General features: G+C 39.4%; 1 protein-coding gene across 2 annotated transcripts; it reads right to left on the reverse strand.

The window, feature by feature from the left end:
* Window positions 1–899: 899 nt before the first annotated feature.
* Window positions 900–22,042, reverse strand: LOC121521113 (protein yippee-like 2). 2 transcript variants are annotated; one of them, XM_041804864.1, is made up of 5 exons: window positions 21,847–22,042; window positions 10,971–11,202; window positions 10,132–10,175; window positions 9,628–9,736; window positions 900–3,536 (listed from the first exon to the last, which is right to left on the reverse strand). In XM_041804864.1, exons 2-5 carry the CDS (start codon window positions 11,085–11,087, stop codon window positions 3,447–3,449), a joined length of 360 nt encoding a protein of 119 aa, XP_041660798.1. In that variant the 5' UTR covers window positions 11,088–11,202; window positions 21,847–22,042; the 3' UTR covers window positions 900–3,446. The 2 variants fall into 2 exon arrangements, with proteins under 2 accessions (XP_041660798.1, XP_041660806.1); XM_041804872.1 differs by having other exon boundaries at window positions 21,897–22,038.
* Window positions 22,043–22,969: the final 927 nt, after the last annotated feature.

The following is a 22,969-nucleotide window of genomic DNA, read 5'->3' on the forward strand; positions in this document are numbered from 1 at the left end:
TACTGAAATAAAGATTGAGAAAAGGCTAACCTTAAATAGTCAACAGCAGTAGCGTAGAGGAAACAAGGAAGCGTGTTGTACTGCCTACTTTATGTATATATTTTCAAATGTATTACTCTTTTAAACATTTTTACAATGAACCCTCAAAAATAAACAACTTCTTAACCTATCTGTTGTGTTTGTGATGTGTTGTTTACCTTGCAGACTTTAACATTTAGCATAATTCCATTACTGTCAAATGTAGCTGTGAAGGTCACAGTTCAGAGGCTCCTTGTAGACATAAATAAAATAGGCACACTTATGTCTTAAGACTTTTAAACAGTTAAGTGTTCAGAGTTCAAATGTAAACTGGAAAGCCAGTGTCACACTAACAACTTGAAAAGCACTTGGAGAGCACAGACCTCCGCCATTAGCCCTATCTCCCAATAGCAAAGAATCCTTTAAAAACTTCCTGGATCCAGACGGTGATCCGGATCACTCCCAAAATCTAATCAGTTCTTTCTTATGCCATTTCTGACATTTCCTAATTATTTCATGAAAATCCATCCATAACTTTTTAAGTTATGTTGCTAACAAACTAACAAACAAATTAACTAACTAACAAACCCTGCCGATCACATAACCTCCTTGGCGGAGGTAATAAAAAGGCTGGGCCATCTATGCAGGGGAGGTTTCACAAAAATATGCTGTTGTGTCAGAAAAATTGAGGATCCACTGATTTGGAAGAGTGAGTAATACTTCATTCTGAATCATCCATTTTATATCATTTTTATTTTGAAATCTCTCTTTTTAAGCCACTACACTTCAACAGCTTTAAATGTTTAATTAATCTGAGTGAACCATGAAAAAGCATGACCCAAATTCAAGATGACACATTTCAAGAGAAGAGCATATTCCATAGAGATATCAAGGTGCATTTTATTAGATGAAGATCCAATGATATATAGTCAACATCAGCATCCTCCTTTACAAAAGACATTAAAATTGAAACATTTTCAGTAAAAAAGTAGTATTGTACAGCCAATGTGGGGTACCAGAGAGAAAGCATGACATGACCTAAATCATATTCATTCATCATCATATGGATCATCGATAAAACACAATACATTAACACTATTTACAGTCTGTAACACAGAGGTCAACATGAACAATTATCCTCATGGTGAATACAGTAAATAGAATATATTAATATATTAAGATTTGTTGTTTACAAAATCATAATGCATTATATATTTCACAGAGAAAGGCTATCCACAACCTTGGCTTTCAGCTATACACACCCCCATGTTAAGCAACACTTTGCCCGAACAAAATGAGGATTTTTGTTTGGTCAATTTATTGTTGATGGGTGGGTTCTTTGGTTGTGCTGGGTTTAACATGGCAGCCTCCCACTGAGCAGTCAGCTGCTAGGTGTTACTGAAGAGAGTCATTTGTTAAAGTCTGGTTGTAACTAGAGGGTACTGAAGGGGGCTTGCCAAATACAGAGCAACTTCTCAAGCAATGTTTGGAACAATGGGAACTTATGTGTGACAAAAACAGGGCAACTAATTTTACTTTTCTTAACCAGGATCACACTGAATCAGTTTCACTCTGTAGCCATCACAGAAAGATCTCACCGCTTTAATGGACTGAGATTAGAAGTTGTATTACAGCACAATAATCCATTGCAACTCTGATACACACAAAATGTTCCTTTCACAAGAACGTGACAAAGACCGAGCACAAAACTGGTCAGAACACTTGATTTTACTTTGTGCATGCATTAACGTTGCATCACCACAGACTGTAGGTGGCTGTGACAGTCTCTAAGTTGAAAATATCACATTTCCTTCTGATGCATCCAGAGCATATGGTACGATCCTGGCCTTACAAAGAAAAGGAAGCATCGATGTTCTCAAACAATTCTATTGCAACTCCATGTCAAAACGGTAAGACCCATGTTGCATGAGGATTACTAAGCTAGCAAAATCAGGCTGAAAAGAAAAAAGATCTAAAATTTAGAGCACCAAAGAACAGAAAAAGTTGGTGCTTTTATGAACAAAGAGAGGCTATCTGTGGAGTATATTGTTTCATGTTTTTGTTTGTGGTTAATCAGCAGTCATCCCAGACTGAAAGAGAGCCTAAGAGTGATTATTTAGGTTACACATCTCTATTTTATTCAAGTAAAAGATAATAAACTTCTTGTGATTTCCTTTACTTTCCGTATTTTCCCTTGGCCCATGAAACCAATCACACAGAGCCATCTTCATCAAACTTTAAACTGAATGACTGAAATTGTATCAAATGCTGCCCTGCTAATCCTGCAGAGCGTCCTCACCTTTACTAATCGAACTAAATGTGCTAAAAGATGTTCACAGTGGTCAGAAACAATTGGGAATCCAAGTCAAAGTTGTTCACTTAAGACAGACTCATGTTGTGTAATCCTATCATGCCAGCTAACAGCATGATGCAGCGATGTGTCCTCTGAAACCAGACATAAACAGGACGGATAGGCCGATCACTTCACACAGCTCCTTGCATCCAAAGATGAATAAAACTCCGGGGAGTCGCTTTGCTGCTGCTCAGTTGAATTCCTGTGAGGTTTTAGGATGCGCTGGTGACCGCCTGCCTGTATCTCTTTCACTCTCGGCCCACCCTGCCCCGTTCTGAGCTGCACTGCTGGCAAGTCACAGGGTGGATCCAAGCCAAAAGCCATCAAAGCCACTGCATAACTGGATCAGAATCTTCCTCCCCTGCAATGTTGAGTGAACGGCCTGGTGGGCAGCAATCCCTGCAACCCCTCCTCCCATCCTTCTTCCTTTCCTGCCACAGCCCAACGCCCATGTGCTAGAGCCTCAGTGCCAAGGCTCAGCGCCAGGCCTCATCACTGGCCCAGCTGGCATGGCCCCGATCAGCTGGATTTGCTATAATCATCTTAGGTCATCTCATTCAGCTGGTGACAGAGTGAATGCCCCACAGCTCTTCAACCAAAGCCAATGAACCCTGTCAGAGCGGCCCCACTGGCCTCTTTCTGGCTAAATTTCCTCTGAATGATTTCCTAGCAGCTATAGAAGGAGTGTTGCCACAGTTTAAAAGCAATCATTTTATGTTAATAAAAAAACAAAACAAAAACCAAAACTGAGACATCTTGTTTTGCTGGCTAGTCACCTAGTCCTGCTAGCTGCATACAAGCCCGAGTCTGTCTCTCTGTCAAGCTGGGATGTCTGGGACCTTGATACATGTTTGTGTTTGTGTGACTGCACATCAAAAAGGCGTGGTAGGGAGGGATGGGCAGAGAGTTACAGAGGTTAATGGTAAATCAGCCAAACCAAAGTTACACACTCACCCACCACACACAAACCCGTCCCATCCCTCCTTCCCTCCCATCCATTAATTTTACAGTCCAGTCATCCAGCCCCCCGCTCCCCTCGCCCCTCTGCTGTGGTTGTGCCCCGGCTGTTCATCCCTCAGTCCCAGCCGTTGTCCTTGATCATGTGGGCCAGCTCAATGATGAACTTGCCCTCTTTGTACTTCTGACTGCTCTCGAAGGCATGTTCCTTTGAGGGTGTGGCAGTGCACAGGGGAGACAGAGAGAGAGTATTTAATTCATGGACAGATTTCACTGAAATGTTATTAACAAAGAGTAGCATATTAGCATAAACACTGCTTTCATCAGTCTTTTTGGCTGTATGTGAAACTCTTTGACTCAGTCTCTGCTCCTGGCTCTTTGGAAGCTGGTTATATAACCGTCAGTCAGTGAATACTGCAGAGGAGTCTGCAGAACCAAAACTCTGACTGGACTGGATCGTTGTTCTTATACTCACAGAAAAGTGTCTCAAACCACCAAGAAACTGCAAAAACGGAAGGTCACAGGTCAAAGTCTTAAATGCCAAAACATGTACGCAGGTCTGCCCTAAATTTACAGGCTTTTGTAAGGTGTTTAATCCAAATTCCTCTGTAACGTAAGAAAGGGATTTCTAACAAATCCCTGCAAAGGAAGTCTGAGTCACACAGATTACTTGTGCTACTTAATATTGGCCAGTAAACTAAGGTGGATCACTGACTACATAGGTATTAATGCTCAAATTTCTGTTCTGCATTTGCTTTATATGTTGACTATTGCATATTATCCAATTACTTACCATGAGTGGACTGGCATTAACCTAATATACTGTGATACTTTACAAGAGCTGATGCGTGGGACAACATAATGAATGAGAATGATTGTTTTAATAGGTAATAAAATGTTTTTAAAAGAATCTTAAAAAACTACTAAATAAGTTATAAACTCCTTGCTTTGCATTTTTGGTTCTCACTGGCCTTGGTGTGTTAACAAATAAAAAGAACATCCTATTAACATCAACCCCATATACAGGATGCATCAGCACCATAACTGTGTGCAGTTTAACCAATTGGCAACCACCAATACTGTGAAAGAAAAATTTTATAAATACTGCACACTTTCAAGCATTACCAAAGCATTAGTACAGCATTGGATTTATGATCTATAAAGCATTATTAACTAATTAATGTCATTGCTAAACAATTAGCAATACTCTATTGGTGCATTAATAAAGGATCAGTTAATAATTAATTAATAAAGCATTATTGACAACTCAATATGCCATTCGTTAAAACAGCCATAAATGCTTTATTGATGCTTTAGTAGAGCACCTGTAAAGGGAAAGCTAGGTGAGGGTAAAGGTTACCAATACTTTACTAGTGTATCAATAAAGCATTTATAGCTGTGTTTATAAATGCTTATTTATAATTCATGTTTATTATTGGTGTTACTATCGCAGTAATGCAGTGACAGAATGGACACATAACGGTTTTAAACAATGGGTCTCAAGGGTGAAAAGTTTTTAGGTGGAGCAAAGCAAAGGGAAGTGGGAAACTACAGTTACCATAGGCCCTTGTGTACCCACCATCCTTTGCTAACAGCATGAAAATGGTGGACGCTACAACTAGCGAGGGAGAACCCGCAAACAAAAAACAATATGCAGACAATGCAAGACTGCAGTGACACATTTGATGGGGAAAACAAGTAACATAAGATGCCACTTTGCAAATCATCACCCTGAAAAGATTTGTGAAGATACGAGCCAGGCCAAAAGACTCTTCAGGAAGCGTTCACAATCCCACCTCCCTACAACAGTGCGAGGGCTCAACAGATCACACAGTGTATCAGTGAAAATATTACCAAAGACCTACAGCTACAGCACTGAGGTGGACAATGAAGGTTTTACAAGTATATATTTCAAAGCCTAACAGACACCTATGGCATGTTTTTTGCACATATTGTAATATTCAAAGTGCAATTTATGTTTAATACATGCTGGTGGCACTTTTTTTTCAAGTCTTTATTTGTTGTTTAGGGTTTTTTTTTGATACTGCAACAAATACCATACCGTTGACTTGTTACTTAGGTGTTATTGCACCATGAGATTTTGATACTGTTACATCCCTTATAAATAATTACCTCCGCCAAGGAGGTTATGTGATCGGGTGGGTTTGTTTGTTTGTTTGTTTTTTTGTTAGCAACACAACTCAAAAAGTCATGGGCGGATTTTCATGAAATGTTGGAAATGTCATAAGGAAGAACTGATAAGATTTTGGGATTGATCTGGATAACCATCTGGATCCAGGAATTTTTTAAAGGATTCTGTACTATTGGGAGATAGGGCTAATGGCGGAGGTCTGTGCTGTTACCACTTTACACCAGGAGATAGCAGATATGAATAACTTATTCAAAGTTTTGGAGTTTACAGAGCTTGAAAGACACAAGCCTGGTTGAAAAGACAAGTCTGAGTGTAACAGAGAGCAAGACAGCGAATTGTAGTGAGAATACTCACAATGCTGGGAGGAACAGAGGAATATTCACCCTCTGCCATGACTTTCAGTTGTCCGGTCAGACCATGGCTGCTTCCGCCATGACAGTCCACACTTAGTGAAGCCAGTGCTTTGCCTCACCGTGTCTCCACCCCACCAGAGAGGGAGTAATCAGCAAATTAGATTTTGGGAGTGATCCGGATCACCGTCTGGATACAGGAATGTTTTTAAAGGATTCTTCACTATTGGGAGATAGGGCTGATGGCATAGGTCTGCGCTCTCTGAGTGCTTTTCTAGTTAATAATGCTTTATAGATGAAAAGTTAGGTATTTCATTCTGCATTATCAATGCTCAAGTGTGAAATGTTCATAAAGTGTTGCTAGTAAAAAAAAATCTTCAGTTCTTGAAGTGTCCGCTTGAGGCTGGCAGCAAAAGTTAAGAAATGTCCATCAGATCCAAAATCAAAATGCCCATTTTAACAAACAAACACACATTTACAGCCTGATTCAAAGCTGTACACACTTGGACAGTGATGAAATATTTATGATTCCTTTCATTCTGTTAAACCTTGGATTATTCATAAATGTGCATAAATAGGGGCGTGGTTGAGTTGACTGACAAGTATAAGTGGGTGCAATGTAGCTTTTTATCAGTATGCTTGAGTCCTGCCTCAGCTTTAGGTCCTTTGCTGTTCTCAACTTCCTTAACATAATTAGTTGGAGTCAGCATTTCAACATGGCAGCCACTAAAGCTGATAAATAATGACAAAAATGCTAATCACAATTATTCTAGTTCATTCTGTTATCATGATTATAACACAGAATTATTTATTGATTTTACAACATCTGCCTCCATTGTCGGGTTTTAAATGACTACCTAAATTTGTTGTGTTGCTCGAGGGGCAGACATACCTGCATTACAAAATTAAAGTGGGGGTATTATGCCTTTTTTCAAGGCTTTACACCATCTCTCTGATACCCACGTAGTAGCATCACATGGTTTACAGCTCAAAAACTCCTCATGTTTCTCACACTGCTGTCCTGAAAAACCCTTATTTTAACCTCCGTCTGAAACGCTTCATTTTCGCTGCTGTCTCTTTAACATCCCCCACTCCACAGACCTGCTTTCCTCCGAATGGCTGATTTTCCAGAGGCTGGCTGGCGGCAGGGCTCAATGTTTTGTGCCCGCCCCCTCCAATGTGGCTGATGTTGTTATACATCCGTACGTGTTAGACCCGGAGTCTGAACCTGATAGTTTGGAGAGAGGGGGGAAGAAAACCAGCAGCAGTGAAGGATAGAGCAGGACGTATCTGTTTGGTAAGTGTTTAACTACTGTGTTGCTAAATGGCTAAATGGCTAAAAGGCCTTGTGGGGGCGGTCTGTTCCGCTTTGCTGACAGCACGGACGAACCACGAACCAGTCAGGAGATCCTATTGCGATGACCTCATCAGTTTGCTCCATCCAAATCTTGTCTCGGGAGAATCTCAGAGAGATTTTCAACGAACCGTTTTCATCAGTTTACATGCTAATTCCAAGATTACTGCCGCATACGTTTATCTTGCGGTTTAAAAATTTGCATACCTGGAGTATGGACACCCAACATTGACTTTATATTTATGTTTTAAAATCAGAAAAGTATAATACCCCCTCTTTAAACACGTTTTTTGCGTTCTTTCAGGTCAGACTCCTCAAAACCAGAGTGGTTTCAAATGACTCAGGTCATGTTATTTTTTCATGGTAACTAAAAACTTTAAATCTGTTGTCTTCTTTCAACCTTTTGATTTTTGTAATATTCACCATGGCTCCCTCTGCTCCTCACTTAAATTAAAGTAAGAGCTGAGAGTAATCATTTGACCTGAAAAAATCTTGCTTTCATGATCTTTGGAAGCCAAAATCCTGATTTAAATTCAAACTTGATTAATCTTCCAGCACTAGCAACCAAATTTTTGGTGTGTGTTATTATAGTCTGAACTAGAAAATCACTCAGAGAGTGCAGACCTCTGCCATTAGCCCTACCTCCCAATAGTGAAGAATCCTTTAAAAACATTCCTGGATCCAGACGGTGATCTGGATCACTCCCAAAATCTAATCAGTTCTTCCTTATGCCATTTCTGACATTTCCTGAAAATTTCATCAAAATCCGTCCATAACTTTTGAGTTATGTTGCTAACAAACAAACAAACTAACTATCTAACTAACTAACAAACCCTGCCGATCACATAACCTCCTTGGCGGAGGTAATTAGCATGCCGGCAGAAAGCAGACAAAAACTCATGTACTACTTTAAGAGTAAATAGCATGGTGTAGACTCTTCCACAAAAAACTTTTTAGAAGTTGATTTTCCTTGTCTGTATTTGTTTATGTTTAATTTTGGCTCAGATATTTTAAGGATTAAACGGGAGTGTGTTGAATCAACTTTATGTGGCCATGCTAAACTTAAGAAGCTGCTGCTTGCTAATCCCATCTATATTTGTTCAAGTTCCACATCCCATATTCCCAAATTTGGATTTTTCTGGCCCCAGTAACAGACCAGAGAGCAGCAAGTAATCCTACCTTCAAAGCCCTTGTGTCTTTGGAAGCACAAAAGTTGAAATTATATCATCAGTAAAAGCCATCATTGATGACATATTTGTATTTTGGGCATACATTTCTAATCAGTGCCTAAGAAATTACATAAAAAAAAACAAGAACTCTGCCCTGTGTCATAGCACATTAACAACCTTAAGTGCTTGCCCAAACCACCCACTCACTATAAGCCTCTGGAAACAGTGTCACACAGAGTAAGTAGGCTGACACAAATGTTCTTCGACTGTAGAGCGTCTGGACCTTGTTTTGTCTTTGTCTATTTTGGTTTCGAAGCTGCAGGGGGAACGTTATCAGATTTCTCAGTTTAGAAGTGCAGTAGGTCAAGCCTCTCAACAGAACTTTGATGGCTGCAGAAAATCAATATCACTGCAGCTCATATTAATGGCAGCCCTCCATTAAGTCCTATCTAGTGTCTGTGTGCTTGGGCATGCATGTGACCTCTTTGAGGGTCCAGACAGGAATAGAAACTACCCAGAAAAGTATCTACATTTAAAGCTGGTTCACCAGGTGTTCACTAGGCATCATAAGGAAAATAATTATTTTTAGACTGGGAGGTTAAACAGTCCAGCTGAAGGTTGGACATACAGTGGTGCATGCTACTGTTAGAGGTTAGGCAAGGAGTGCTGGTCAATGGGGCCTTCTTAGGAGTCAAACAACAAGGATACTGTGAGCAAGTGAGTATGTGCATATGTGTGTGTTTACCCCTTACAGAGACAGTCACGTGCCCTATAGTGTAAACTCTCACCTCCATGCTGACAGGGTTCACCAGGGACAGCTGCACATGCTCAGTATGGATGATATATGAAGACAGCTAACATATGTCTGAGTTGTTCAGTTCACCCTGACATGGGACCTTAAAATACCACCTGTACTAAACACATCTTACACGTGTGTTTAGACATGCTGTATCACAGCTCTGACTGTATACACGACTCTGAGTCAAAAACATCCAGATTTTTCTTTACTTCCATAAAAACTCATCACAGACCCAAAAAATCAGGACAGACTTCTGCTCTGTATCCCCATATGTTTGGAAAGAAATCCTCCCAATAATTAATTCATCCCACAGCTGAACCACTGCATTGACCCTGTGAGAAGAGTAGGTCAAACTATAATTAGGGTGCAAATAAAATTAGCAGTTGCTATAATAACAACCTCCCTGTTTATCATCTCCCAACCTTGGACTCACTATTTTGTAACACTCAGCATCATATCAGCTTGGGATACTTACATATTTCCAGCCTAGGGTTGTCTTGCAGTTCTCACAGTAGATATCTGCAACAGCATGCAGCCCTGTGAGCAGGACTCTCTCCTCTGCGGGGCCACACCCAACATTCACCCTGTGAGAGACAAAGTGGGTTTGTGAAATGGATGAAAAAGAGGTACAAGGAAATGAATAGAGGAAAATAAGTTACAAAATACTGTTTTGTGCAAGCGGTTCAAGTTGCTTGTACTGTACGGTGTGCTCAGAGTGAGTCACTGCCTCACACCCACTTGTACAGAGGGGAGCATAGATTGAAACAGCCTAATTTTCACACTCAATTCAGCTGATAATGACAGCGCTCCGAGGCACAGGCTGCACCAGGGCCTCAGAAACAATATGCATTATTAACCTGAGCGTGTCAGCTCACTTCTGTTCTGTCAAACTCCTGCATGCAGCACATTTTGTTCTAACACGTATAGTGCATGCAGAGCCAAGTGTGTTGAAATGCTTTTTTTTTAGAGGGATACTCACACTGAGTTGAACAGGTAGGCTCTGCCTTGGCTGCCCTGGAACGACTGCAGAGATAAGTATAAGAAAAAGGGCTATTAAGAATCCTTTCACCGTAATGGTTCTGTAAAATAACAGCATGCTTTAGATGCCGTGAAACTTCAGCAAGGAGCCTTTTCCTTATAAAAACTACATGTTGATTTGAAGCAAGCCTCAACTTTCAAAGATGTTCTCATATGACTAAATATATTTCAATATGTACTTAAAAAAAGGGTTTTATCTTCAATGTTATAGCCCATACTGTTACTGAGAAGACACATTACATAGTGTAGCTTTGTTACAAACAGCCAAAGCCTTTTGTGCACAGGTGGGGTGTGTTTTTCATAATCACAAGTAGAAAAAGTGTTACTGGATTTATAATCAAATTCACAAACCAGCTTCTAAAATATTGCATACACATGGAAAAGCCTGGTGGTGCTGACATAAACATACATGTGTTGAGCCTGATGTTTATGTTTGCAATTCCTTATCCAATCTTCAGTTTTGAAACCTTCAAGGTTATCATTTATTAACTGTCAACAATGATAAATTCTATAGTATTTGCTGTTTTATAGATTAAATACATGGAAAACAACACAGTAAGGAGGTTGTAGAAAGCGTGTACAACATTTCTTGTGTAGTGTTAAAAAAACATGAAAGTATCTAATTACATCTGACTTAACACCCCACTCTGCCTTCTTTTTCACTCTGTAATAATTAGCTGCCTGAATGTAAGCACTGTGTTAATGGTTTCTAGGGACAACCGCTGATGGTAAGATGAGTCAAGTCACTGTAACTAAGTGCATCTGTTGCTGCCTGGTTACCTTAGAGATGAGCTCATCATGGTTGGCCAGATGAGCTCGGCAGTGGATGCAGCTGTAGGTTCGGTGACAGCTAGGCAGGTACGCCTGAAAGGTCTTGGAGCGCGTCATTCTGACCATGGGCGGTGTTGGCGGGCGGTGCAAGAAGGGACTGCCAGCCCAGGTCGGCTCACAGGGGAAGCACCGCAACACACAGGTGAGGGCCGTGGTGGGCGGTGGGTTGGGAGGCGAACACCTGAGCACAGGGGAAGAGGAACACAACCAAAAGGCTCATGGTTACATGGTTGAGTAACAGCTGCTTCCTCAATCTGCCTTTGGAAACTGAGCCACAGGTGTATAATTGCTGATGGGATTACAATCTGCTCTGCAACCTGCCTGGGTCTGTGAAACTCTTAAAAAATCAGCAGGCTAAGACATGATGAAAATCATGCATTATTAATAAGCCAGTGTTCCAGACTCAATCTGGAAACACAGAAGAAATAACACCTGAGGAGACTGAAATATGCTAAGGACACTAAAGACCAAAACCGAATCTTTGCAAAGTTCACTGTGTCCAAGATTGTGTGCTTTAAAGCTCCTGTAAGGAACTTTTGATTTGTGTTTATTTTGGTGCCACTTGTGGACGAAGAAGTACTACTTGCCTCTTTGCTAATCTTGCTCTGTACATGTGCAAATATTGTTTTCTGATGAAAAATTTGAATAAACAATCTTTAACAGCCAACAGGTATCACTTATCAGGAATATTTCTCATGAACAATATTAAAAAAATGCTTCTGAGGTGCTTTGTGACTCACTTTGACATCAACGGGACAGTACTTAAAAGTACCAAAAGATAAAAACTATTATAGAAATTAACTATTTTGAGTGCTGGTTTACCTCAGTTAGTAGAGCAGGCACCCCTAAACAGAAGATAGAGTGGGATCGATTCCTGATTCCCAGTGCTGTTTGGTGCGTGTCTTCCCCCACACTCTCTCCCCATATTTCCTGTCTCTCTTCAGCTGTCCTATCTCAGCAAGGGCCAAAAACAATCATAATAATCAATCTTGTAAATTATGGTCTTAATTAGGGGTGTCCAAACTTTTTTTTCACTATAGGCATCATACTAGAAAATAGGGTGACTAAGGCGCTTTGATAAGCCTCACCTTAGTTTGTTTAAGTCAGTAAAACCAGTGTAGGTTAAGTTATGCTTGCCAGTTAAAAAACAGACTACTTTGTAGCTTTCCAATTTATGGCTAACAAGGTAAATAGCCAAAGAGGTGGCAATGAGATTTCAGGGGGCTACTACTAGACCTGTCCATGGTAAGAATGAGAACGGCACTCAGCATAGAGGGGGGACGCTGATGGCAATGCATCTCAATGTTCAGACGCAAAGACGTTCAGCCTCCAAGAATTATGGAGTGATTGTGCATAAAGAAAACAAGCATGATATGCTTTGTATATTGACCCTGAAACAAAGGTGACAGCAGCACAAAGGAGTGTTATCTGTGCATCTATTTGCTGCTGCTGCTGTAGTCCTTTGTCTTTTCTCATCAGAGCGTCATGAGTCTAGATATCACTGTTACTTGGTTGGTAATGAAAAAAAATTCTTCAACAAATTTTCTTGTCAAAATGTTTGTTTACAAATTTAACACAGCAGCCCAACTGGGTGTCAAAGCTTTGGTACACTTAATTCAAGAACAGGCGTCTTGTTCTTATGTGGGTCATATATCTTGTTTTTCTTTAGAATATGCTTCAGGCTATTCTAAAGGGACTATCGGCCATAGTTTGGACACCCAGGTCTAGATTGCTTCTGTTTCATTACCATCAAATGCTTTATTCAACTTTTAGCATCACAAGCCCTGCAGATCTAGAACATTTTGGTCCAGATGAAAATATCCGATCTGAGTGAATCAATTCGAAAAGGATGTTGTGTTCCCTCTTTTGGTCGTTCAGTTGCTCAAGTGCCATCATAATTTGAATTCTTTAAGCCTCTGAGCCCAAAAATCTGGGGAAAATCTGAGAACAGCTTGTTTTAGCACACATTTTCTGAAAGGTAGAGAAAGGTGGTGGTGGTGGTGGTGGGGTGGGGGTGGGGGGTGCACATAATATAACCCTTTTCAGTGTGACACACAGTCAACAATAATGAATACAACTTTTTTGGCACAACTTCTTCTCCCATCTCTTGGGGACCAAAAGTGAAAAAAATCCTTCTACTACAAAAACTCTTCAAAATATTACAAAAAAAGTCCTTGCACGTTTTTTTTAATTGGCTATTTTTGTGCCATTATTCAAAGCAGTTCCTGTCTGCAGCCACAAGGAGGGACATATCACAGGCTCTCTACTAATTTATCTCAAACAAAAATGCAAGTAAATAGTAGTATTTTAAATGTTAATTTATAGAAAATAATAATAATGATAAAAATATGATAATAATAATACATTTTTAGTAAATAGCACTTTCAAAGTGCAGTAGATATAGTTAAAATAATGAAAATAAACACTTGATAATAAGAAAGTTTAAAAATCTAAAAATAACTAAAGAAATACTGTGATTAATCATGATTAATCGCAACATAGTGATGTGATTTACTTGATTAATTTTTTAAATCAGTTGACAGCACTAATAAAGACATATGCAGTTTGACAAAGCATGACCTGACAACGTAACGCCTGACATTTGTTGTCCCAGCCTACGTGGCAAAACAATATGGTGGACAGCATTAGCTGCCAGTGGTAGAAACAATCAAAAATTGATTAAAATGGATAAAAACAACATTAACATGGGAGTTACAGGTGTCTTTAAAGACCCAGGAAAGTCAGACAAGTTCCAGACTTGCTAGAAAAACCTCCATAAGGGCTACACAGGTATGGGTATTGTCATTAGAATGGCACAACAGCAGGAGGAAAAAAAGTAAGTGGCTTTGATTTATTGTTCATAAGTTATTCAACTTTTTGTAACTGGTCTCTTCTTGTCGTTTACGATGAAGCTGGAGGGTTAATTAAGGAAGACAGAGACTAGGCTAAGCTAAAAACCTATCCTATCTGCCTCAACAGCACTTCATCTGACTTAGTTGGCAGATGTAAGCATGTTTAACTAAGATGCTGAACATGGTAAACAACATCTGCTAAGCACTGTCAAGCTACCACGTTGTTTGTGCACTGGTTATGATGTTGGCATTAATATTAAGCACCAACCAAGCAGTCAGCGTGGCTTTAGACCCTGTTGGTTAAAGTTCCTGCTCCTTAAAGCTTCACTGAGAACTTTGGTTTGGGTCTGTTTTGGCGACCACCTGAGAACAAAGCAGCACCTTTTAACCGTTTGCTGGTTTTGGCCTGTACTCATTTGAGTAATGTTTTCTCATTAAAGTCTTATTCTGCTTTCTTTTTGCATTCAAATCTCTTACCATAACGGTAATTGAGATAAAGGCTGTTTATTTAGCATGATGTTGATCTACTGATTGGACATCTTCCCTTGGGCTACATTAGAGGCATTAAAAACAAATACAAACATTCAGGCTTGTTGTTGCTTTTGTAGCTCACAACAAGGCATCAATATGAGCCTAAGCTGCCTATTTAACCAGTTCAAAACTTTAAAAACATGTATTTGCTGAGTTTGTTTTAAATATAAATGTAACTTGATACCTTTGTGATTAGTTTGGATATCAGTTTAGGATCTAGGAAAATATGATGGCTATGGACCTCTGTCTTCTGCTGTTCTATTGAAAGAAATATGGAATAATCAAATGAGAAAACATATGGTCGCACAAATGGATAATGAAACAGTCACTGGCTGTGGCTATCTCCATTTAGCTGTGGTCAAACCATTCTGCATTGACTCCAGTTCGATGCAGGACACACTGGCAGCACCACGAGCTCACAGTCTGTGTTTAAGTCTATGAGGCTGCAGAGATAATCTGCTTAGCCTAGCACAACTGTGAGGATCGTGCTCTGCTCGCTCCATGATATCTGAACAGACCGAGCCCTTAAAATACTTTTGCTGGTGTGCCCTGGTGACTGAGCAGATTAGCGAGCTGGCCTGGGAACCCGTCCCAGACTCTCAGGGCCAGGAGGACAGGAGTTTGTTGTGACTAACTGTAAATGAGAAACTCTATGTTTCAATGACTGTGTGCTCAACCTCTGTACAGATTGTGTTTTTATTTCTTAATGCAGCTTTAATTGTGGTGTCTTTGTGAAGATTTATCAATCACAGAGTTTAATCTCAGCTCTTCTTGGTGCATGTTGTCATGAAGCTGTTGCAGAGCCTCACCTCACGAAAGGATATACATTTTTTATTATCTACAGGTCTTTTTAACTGTTTTTCCCAACCTATCTAAACAAGAACAGCAGGGTTATGACTCTATAAGGTTTTTTTTTTATAACTTTACTAACTTGGATTTTATGGCTTGTTTCATCACCCTCCCATAATGCTGTCCTATTGCAGCTCCCTTCCTTCCTGTCTGCTTCTACTTCACCATCTAGAAAAACTAATAAAATGGTGAATGAGAGCAGGAGGCCTCTGTGGCTCCAGGAGAAACAGAGGAGACAACGAGAGGCCCCTTTTCATTTTATTACCGTGCCAGATGATTGTTTTTAGTGTCCGAAGGAGGCTGATAAAGGCTGCAGCGCTGATGGGAAGGACTGGGGAATTCAAATAAATAAGACAGTGCCTTTGTTTACTCTCCTCTGACTTGGTGCCAGCGGCGTAGGATTGGGGCACAAAGACACACTCAGTACAGTTGTCAGAGTTGACCCCTGACACACGCACACACACTGAGTGATGTTTTACCCAAAGTGGCTTTTATCCTCTCGGTCATTTCAGGACTGGGCACAAGACAGAAGTTTCTTTAGGATCTAGTCTTCAGAGATTTCTTTAGAATATTCCATACTGTTGTTGAGTATCAACACATTTATCATTGAATAATCAAAACGGTATGCCTGTGTCTCATTGCTGTACATTTTAGAGATCAGATGGGCATTATTTCTTAACATTTAGTAAGGTTGTCTCAATGTTCTGGCTTATTTTAACAAAATATTTTCAAACAATACATTCTCTGTTATTTCAATGATCAATAATGAACAGTACTGAAACTGCTTGTCTCGACCAAGGTTATTATAGTTAACTAAAACTGACTACATAACTACAACTGAAAAGTTAAAATTATTTTAGTTGACTTAAACTAAATAAAAACTAAGCTGAGGTCAGCAAAATCATAGTCCACTGTAAAATTAAACTGTGATAAGCATTTATATTTCACCAGAATAGTAACACTTATCAAAACAACAAAAATGTTTTTTTTTTATTTGTTGATGCTTTTGTTCAATATAGCATTTTCAAATTGTAAACCCTCTTTCTTTAAATAGAATTACCTTTTTATTGATGTTACCAATGTGAATGGGCACACTGAACTTAACCGAACTGAACTTAACTGGAACATAATGTCAGACTTCATAGCCTGGCCATAATATGCACAAAAGTCAGGATAATACAGAATAAAGAAGGAAATGAAACAACACTGAGGGAAAAATAAGATGATGATTGCAAAGTAAAGGTGGAAAAAAGGTTAAAAGCAGCAAAAAAAAGAGAAATAAGTGGAGAAAAGTGGTTAAAGATCGGGAAAAATAAGTTAGAATGGCAAAAAGAGGTAAGATTGGATAGAAGAAGCAAATATGGGTTGGGAAAGGAAAAAATGGGCAGAAAATTGTGAAAAGCTGTTTAAAAGTGGCAAAGAGGGCAAACATTGGTGGCTTTGGTGGTGAAAAGGGGATAAAAAGTAGGAAAAATTGCTGTGAATATGGGTTAAGGAAGGAAAAAGGAGCAAATGGGTGGAAAAATTGTGAAAATTATTTTTAAAGGAGGCAGAGATGTGTTATGATTGTCAAAAGGAGGTTGGCAAAAAGGGGCAACAATGGGCACCTTAACTAGTGAAAAGGGTTCAAAAGTAGCAACAATTGGCTGAAAGTGACAAAAATGGGTTTAATATGGAAAAACATGGCAAAAATGGGAGGAAACAGTGATTAAACTGGTTTTAAAAGTGGTATTAATGAATAATTTGGTAATAATTTGAACATCAGAACCCAATAATGGATACTATTTTCAGCTTTGAAATAAAATAACTGTTAACCAGGATGCTAGAACCAATGTTACTGATCACCATCAATAAATCACAACTGGGGAGTGCCCATTCACTGGGGTTTTCAGGGGCCAAGCCAACTCTGTGGGCAGACCTGTTACAAAACTTACTAAAATAAAATAGAAATATTGATAAAATCTCCTTAGTTTTAGTCTTTGAAAGCAACAGACTGACTGACATGAACAACCAATACCTAGACAGAATAAAGTCACCTGATTTGATTGAAAAAGACTTCACAAAATGGTTAATTTTAGGTATTGCGTTGTACTCAAATATCACAGTTGAATAAATATTATGAAAAATGAAGAGTAACCTGTTTAAATGTCTTTTTAAAAATTATTTGATGTTTACTTTTCCTGACCCTGAAAAGTACCACTTATTGCTGTAAAAAACTAACACTAACACTAATTAAAACAAAACTAAAATGAAGCATTTTCAAAAAATAAAACTAAAGTAAAAAACCAGCAGTAAGAAATGATAAAAACTTCACTGAAATTAAAATCAAAAGTAAAAATTAAACAACAAAAAGATTGAAAAACCCAAAACAATTATAAGACATTCGTGACATTCCTACTACTTCATGACATTTTCGTGACTCAGCAATTAATCCATTAAACAAGAAAATCTCTTAACTTTGCACAAAGCTGCCCGATTAAAGCTGCACAATTACTCTAAGGTACTGTAGGTAATCTACAAATGTAAGCTTCAAACTTAAGCTTCAAATTTAATTACATTACATTAAAGCTTGTCCTTCTAAGCCCCCATACTAATGCTGCACGTGCTACGAGTCATTCAGGTTAAAAGATGTGGCTGAATGACTACAATGTGGATGTATTACATGGAGAGTGTGTCTATCACAGCTGCATGTTTACTAAAACTATCAGCTTGATATGAAGCTGCTGTTACTCATGTATAGAGAAGTGCATCCTAGAACTAATGTGCCCTTATCGGACTGACATTCAACAGTGCTTATGGATTAAAATATAGCTCCAGCTACACATCTACTCGAGGGTCATGTATAATCCATGTAGACTTCTCTTTGTGTGTAATCTGGAGAAGAACCATCTCATTACAAGCAGGAAAACAGTGGATTTAAATCTAAACTGGGAATTGGGTACCTCAGTGGGAATACATTGTGTATGTGGGCCATTAAAGGCTAGAGATGGGCCAGATCCAATCCAATATCGATAGCAGGTCCAATATTTATGTTATTTTTATTTTGCCGATCGGACTGACAGTGCCGATCCACCTTACTGATCCAAATTCCACAACGCTCTATATGAGAGATCTCAGTCTGAGTCCACTTATCATATTTACACCTACACCAAAGGACAGCTACATAACAACCCAAAATAAGTTGTTGGAGTCTAAATATTAAGGAGTCTATTCTATCGGCCTGTCTGTGGCTTTAACCCTTTAAATCCTAGCACGTCACCTACGGTTGAACCACACTTTGCATGACCATAATTGCATGACTGTTTGTGTTATCGGAAAAATTCAGTTTCTGAAAGCTGAGAAACTGTGCTTCACAGCCAGCATGTGGTTATTACTGTAATTTCCCTTTTTCTCATTAAGATTCTAGCATAAAGTTCCCCTGTTTTTCGTGTTTTTTTGAGTTATGATTTTAAGGGTTTTCTCCGTTTTTTAAACTTATTCGGCCGGGAGCTCCTTGTTTTAGCTGTCTACAGTCTCATCTACAAACCGGAAGTCCCAACATGCAGTAAAATGTAAATAACTGCCGCAGCAACTTGTATTACAATGGCTTAAACAATTGTTTACTGGTGTTTTAACTTATGACTCCTTTTTTATAAGCCCAAGATGATCAAAAGAAGCTAAGTTAAATCAATGATAAACGTGTAGGTTCCAACAATAGAAGTCTGCAACATCAGGAAATGTAATGCTTTCATTAGCAGCTTGTTTTCTGTGTTAACTTTTGGTTTGAAAACTTGACATTTGTGGCTTCCTGCTGCAAAAGTCCCAAGATGTATCCTATTTAGTTACATCACTGGATTTTTACTTATATGAAAAGCTTTTTTAAGTAATTTATTTTTACATATTTACTTCCTTTTCAGAGTTGCATTGTTATTTTAAATATTTAGTTTGCTGCAGTAGCCCTGCACAGTTGCTTTTTATACAGTGTAATGAAGTTTCAAAGTTTTAATTTGAAAACATTATATTCATTGCTGCAACCTGTTTCTACCTGTTTGAAACCAGCACAAAGATCAAATCTATTTACTGGGAATAATATTAAGTAAAATGTGTTTTGGTCTTTGAATAAGAAATCCTGTTTCAAGTTTACAAGAGCTGTGTATAACTTACACTTAATACCATCAAAAACAATAAGAATATTAATTATGTCTTTCAAAATATCAGATTTCATATCAGGTATTGGTACTGATATATCCCAATCAGATCAGGACTGGCCCATCTCTGATTAAAGCTCCTGTGAAGAACTTTCAATAGAAGTTTTAATAGTAAATCAAAGAGATGTAAATGTCCTGGATTGTTTGAGGCTCAACTGTAATGGTGTTTGACATTTCATAAACAATTAGCTTCCAAGAAATAGTCAACACTCTTCTGAGTGGGTGGACACACTTGAAAATCATTTTTGCAAGGCAACATTGTTTTGCAGGAAGCAGACACTGACATGCTGCAAAACGCTGACGCAGAGTCAAACCCGGGCAGCTTTGAACTAAATAAAAACTCTTTGGTCAAAGAAGAAATCGCACAAATGATCAAATGACTGGAGAATCTGATCACAGCTTCCCAGACAAAAACAGCAGCAAATGTTCCCAAAACTGGCAGGTCAGGATGAAGCTCTGTCTGCTGAACTGTCTGTATGCCTCTCAGCCTGTTTGTATATTTATTTTCCTGCTGTCACTCCGTCTATTCATCAGATCTGCCGTGGGTCGTTCGAGGTCACCGAGCTGTCCTTTCTGGTCATTTCTGGGTGTCATCACAAAAGGCTACGTGCCACGAGTCTCTACAACCAAAAGGGCCCTTGTGTCCCGACAAAAAACCTTTGTTATGTAACGCACTGATGCTGCCGCTGCTGATGCTGTTTCTGACAATGATGGAGAGCAGGAGAACGACAGAGGGGAGGCAGAGATGGGGAGGGGCTTTGGAGTCAGACAGGGGCAAGGAGTTAGTGAAACGAGCAGATGAAGAAAGAGGGAAGAAGCAGCGTGTGTCTCTCTGGCTTTGGATGAGGTGCATGTCCTCTCCTGCCCATGAGCTGCACCGACACGACTTCTGTACTTCGTGTACTTTCATCCTGTTCTTCATTCAGTCTCACACAGGGGCCAGTAGCATACAGCAGCATGACATCACTAGCTGGAGGTGGAAAAACTCCTCTCTCCTCCCCCCACTTGTATCAAATCTCAGTGATGAGGCGATGCTCTTGCCACCCAGGTGTATGTGTGTCTGGTTATTGCTGCTACCTTACATCTTTACTCTGATTTCTGCCTCTTAGTTGTATTCTTAGAAAGGACAAGAAGCATGTCTCAAGTGGTTTAATCACAAAGGATTGAAATAAACTACATTTAAGAGAACATAGTTTTGCTTGGTCACTGTGCTTGTAACTAATTAATAAACAAATATAACTTCTGTCATATTCCTGTGTGAGGATAAATGTGGTAAAAGCTGACAAAAACAAAGAAGGTGAAGTGATGTGTGAAACTGTCAGTACAACATATTGTAAACAACTTTTGTTTATGTATCCAAGTCCTGTCTGTCTGTCTGTGGAGGATCACCTTTCAAGGCCTGAAACTCTCTGAACACCATCTTCGATCTCTGTGTATCTACTCCTTACACAATCAATAACTATCTGCATGCAAGGATAAATAGATTGCAAAACGTGCAAAGGTTTGGATATGATAAAGGCGTCTGCTCCTAAGTGGACCCATGGGAACTTAATTAAATGAATGGTTTTTTTGGGGGGGGGGGTACAGGCCTATATTAGACTACCTGCTGGTCTCACTGTCATTGACCAGTATAGATTTCTAAAGACAATAATCACCTGTAGTAACATCAATAAATACACAAACAGTGAAGTTTGCTATCCTCACTGTTTGTGCGTGGTTATTGAATGAATCAGGTCACAGGCAGTGGCGCACTTCATCTGGGGCAGAACTTCAGCCACCACACGGAGCACAGATGGCGGGGATGCCTGAGATCAGCAATGCTGGAAACACTCACACATGCACGTACTGACACACACACACACACACACTTAGCCTACATACACGCCGCCCACTCACTAAAGAGCTTTAACATCTGCAGTGACTTTGACAGATCGATGAAAATCAGGTGATTGCCGTCACAGAAGGCTGTCACATGAGCGTATTACATGATAACCCGCATTGATCAACGTTAACGTGCACCATCACGGCAAAGCAGGCGCGCGCACCAGGATGATGGCGCAGGACTGGCAACACAAACAGCATGTGTCCCTATAATAAGCACTCCATGCTGTAAAGCTCTACAGTGGAGCAGAACAGCATCCCACCACAAAAGAAAACACGATTCAGAGCATGGAAATACTTAAGACGTGGATGCTGGCAGCTGATAATTATATGAACTTATCTTTGTATCGTAATGTCACAACATGTGGGTTATATCTGCAGTATTAGCATACTGAAAAGTTCTCTCGCTTTAAAAAAAGTACTGCCAGTATTTAGCTTAAAGAATAAACTTCACAGAGATATGTTGTAACAGTGCGTAGAAACGGTTACACCAAAGTGGAAAAATAACAGAAGATATCACTCTACCTTTGAAGGGAAGAAAAACAGTTATCCACGTAGCCTAGAAAATATCGCACCTCCTCGTTTTTCTCGTGGCAGTGCCAGTCCTAAACCCCTCTTCGCATTCCTTCCAAGGCAAATTTCCTCTTCTCTCTGTCTCCAGCCCAGGCGAGTCCTGCAGAGACGCAATGTTTTGACGCGAAACGATGCCCAGCAGAGTTTAGAAAAGGTAGAGAGTGATGAAACAGTCAGCCGGAGCGAGAGTGTTCACTCCTACTGACTTCCGTGTTCACAGAAATCCCGTTAGAACAGTGTGAAAAATTCAGACCAATTCCTTCAAATGAACACATCACGATCATTTGCCGTACTTCTTTTTTGTGTTTTGAAAAATTAAAATTGTAACAGAAATATTTAGGACATTACGAACTTTCAAGGTTTTCAAATGTAAACGCAATATTGTCAAGCTCCATCTTGCGCAAGTGCAAGTTCGGAATCTAAAATGAAATTTTTGTTTCACGTTTTGAAAATAAATCAACATTTTTGCACTCGTTCTAATTTTTATTTGGCTTGTCTTTGATTTTTACCTTAAACAAGTTTTAGCATTTATCATAACATTATCAGACGGTGACAATGCCACATTCTGTAACGGTTCATCGCTGATATAATGGTGGAAACGCTGCATTTTGTACTATTAAACGCGGTCTGTGGTATACATTTTACAACTGTGGTGTTTGTTGTCTGGTAAGTTACCTCCTTTTTTCATCGGCTAACATGTACTTTAACCAGCACATCAGCTTAGCATGCTGCAGAGGAGTGAAACATCTTGACAGTAGGGTTGATGATCTTTGTCAGAAAGCACACTGACCGTTGTCTTGGTGGATAACTGACAGCTTTACCAGCCAATCAGCAGACAGATAAAGCATAGCAACACTTAGCTTATTGGACCAACGTGGAAACGACTGGCCAATAAACTGGCTGGAATCTTTCACATTTAACTAAAATTTCTAGAATAGATACCGTAAACCACATTTTTTTTCTGAAAGGATATGAAGCACGATAAGTACGTGTAAAAACTCGAAGGGAACATTTCTACAGGGAAGTGATGTAGTGACCCAAAATGTCTATGTGGGTAGGTGTTACTGAACAAAAC

The sequence above is a fragment of the Cheilinus undulatus genome, linkage group 2 (assembly GCF_018320785.1).
Source record: "Cheilinus undulatus linkage group 2, ASM1832078v1, whole genome shotgun sequence".
NCBI classification, from domain to species: Eukaryota; Metazoa; Chordata; class Actinopteri; order Labriformes; family Labridae; genus Cheilinus; species Cheilinus undulatus.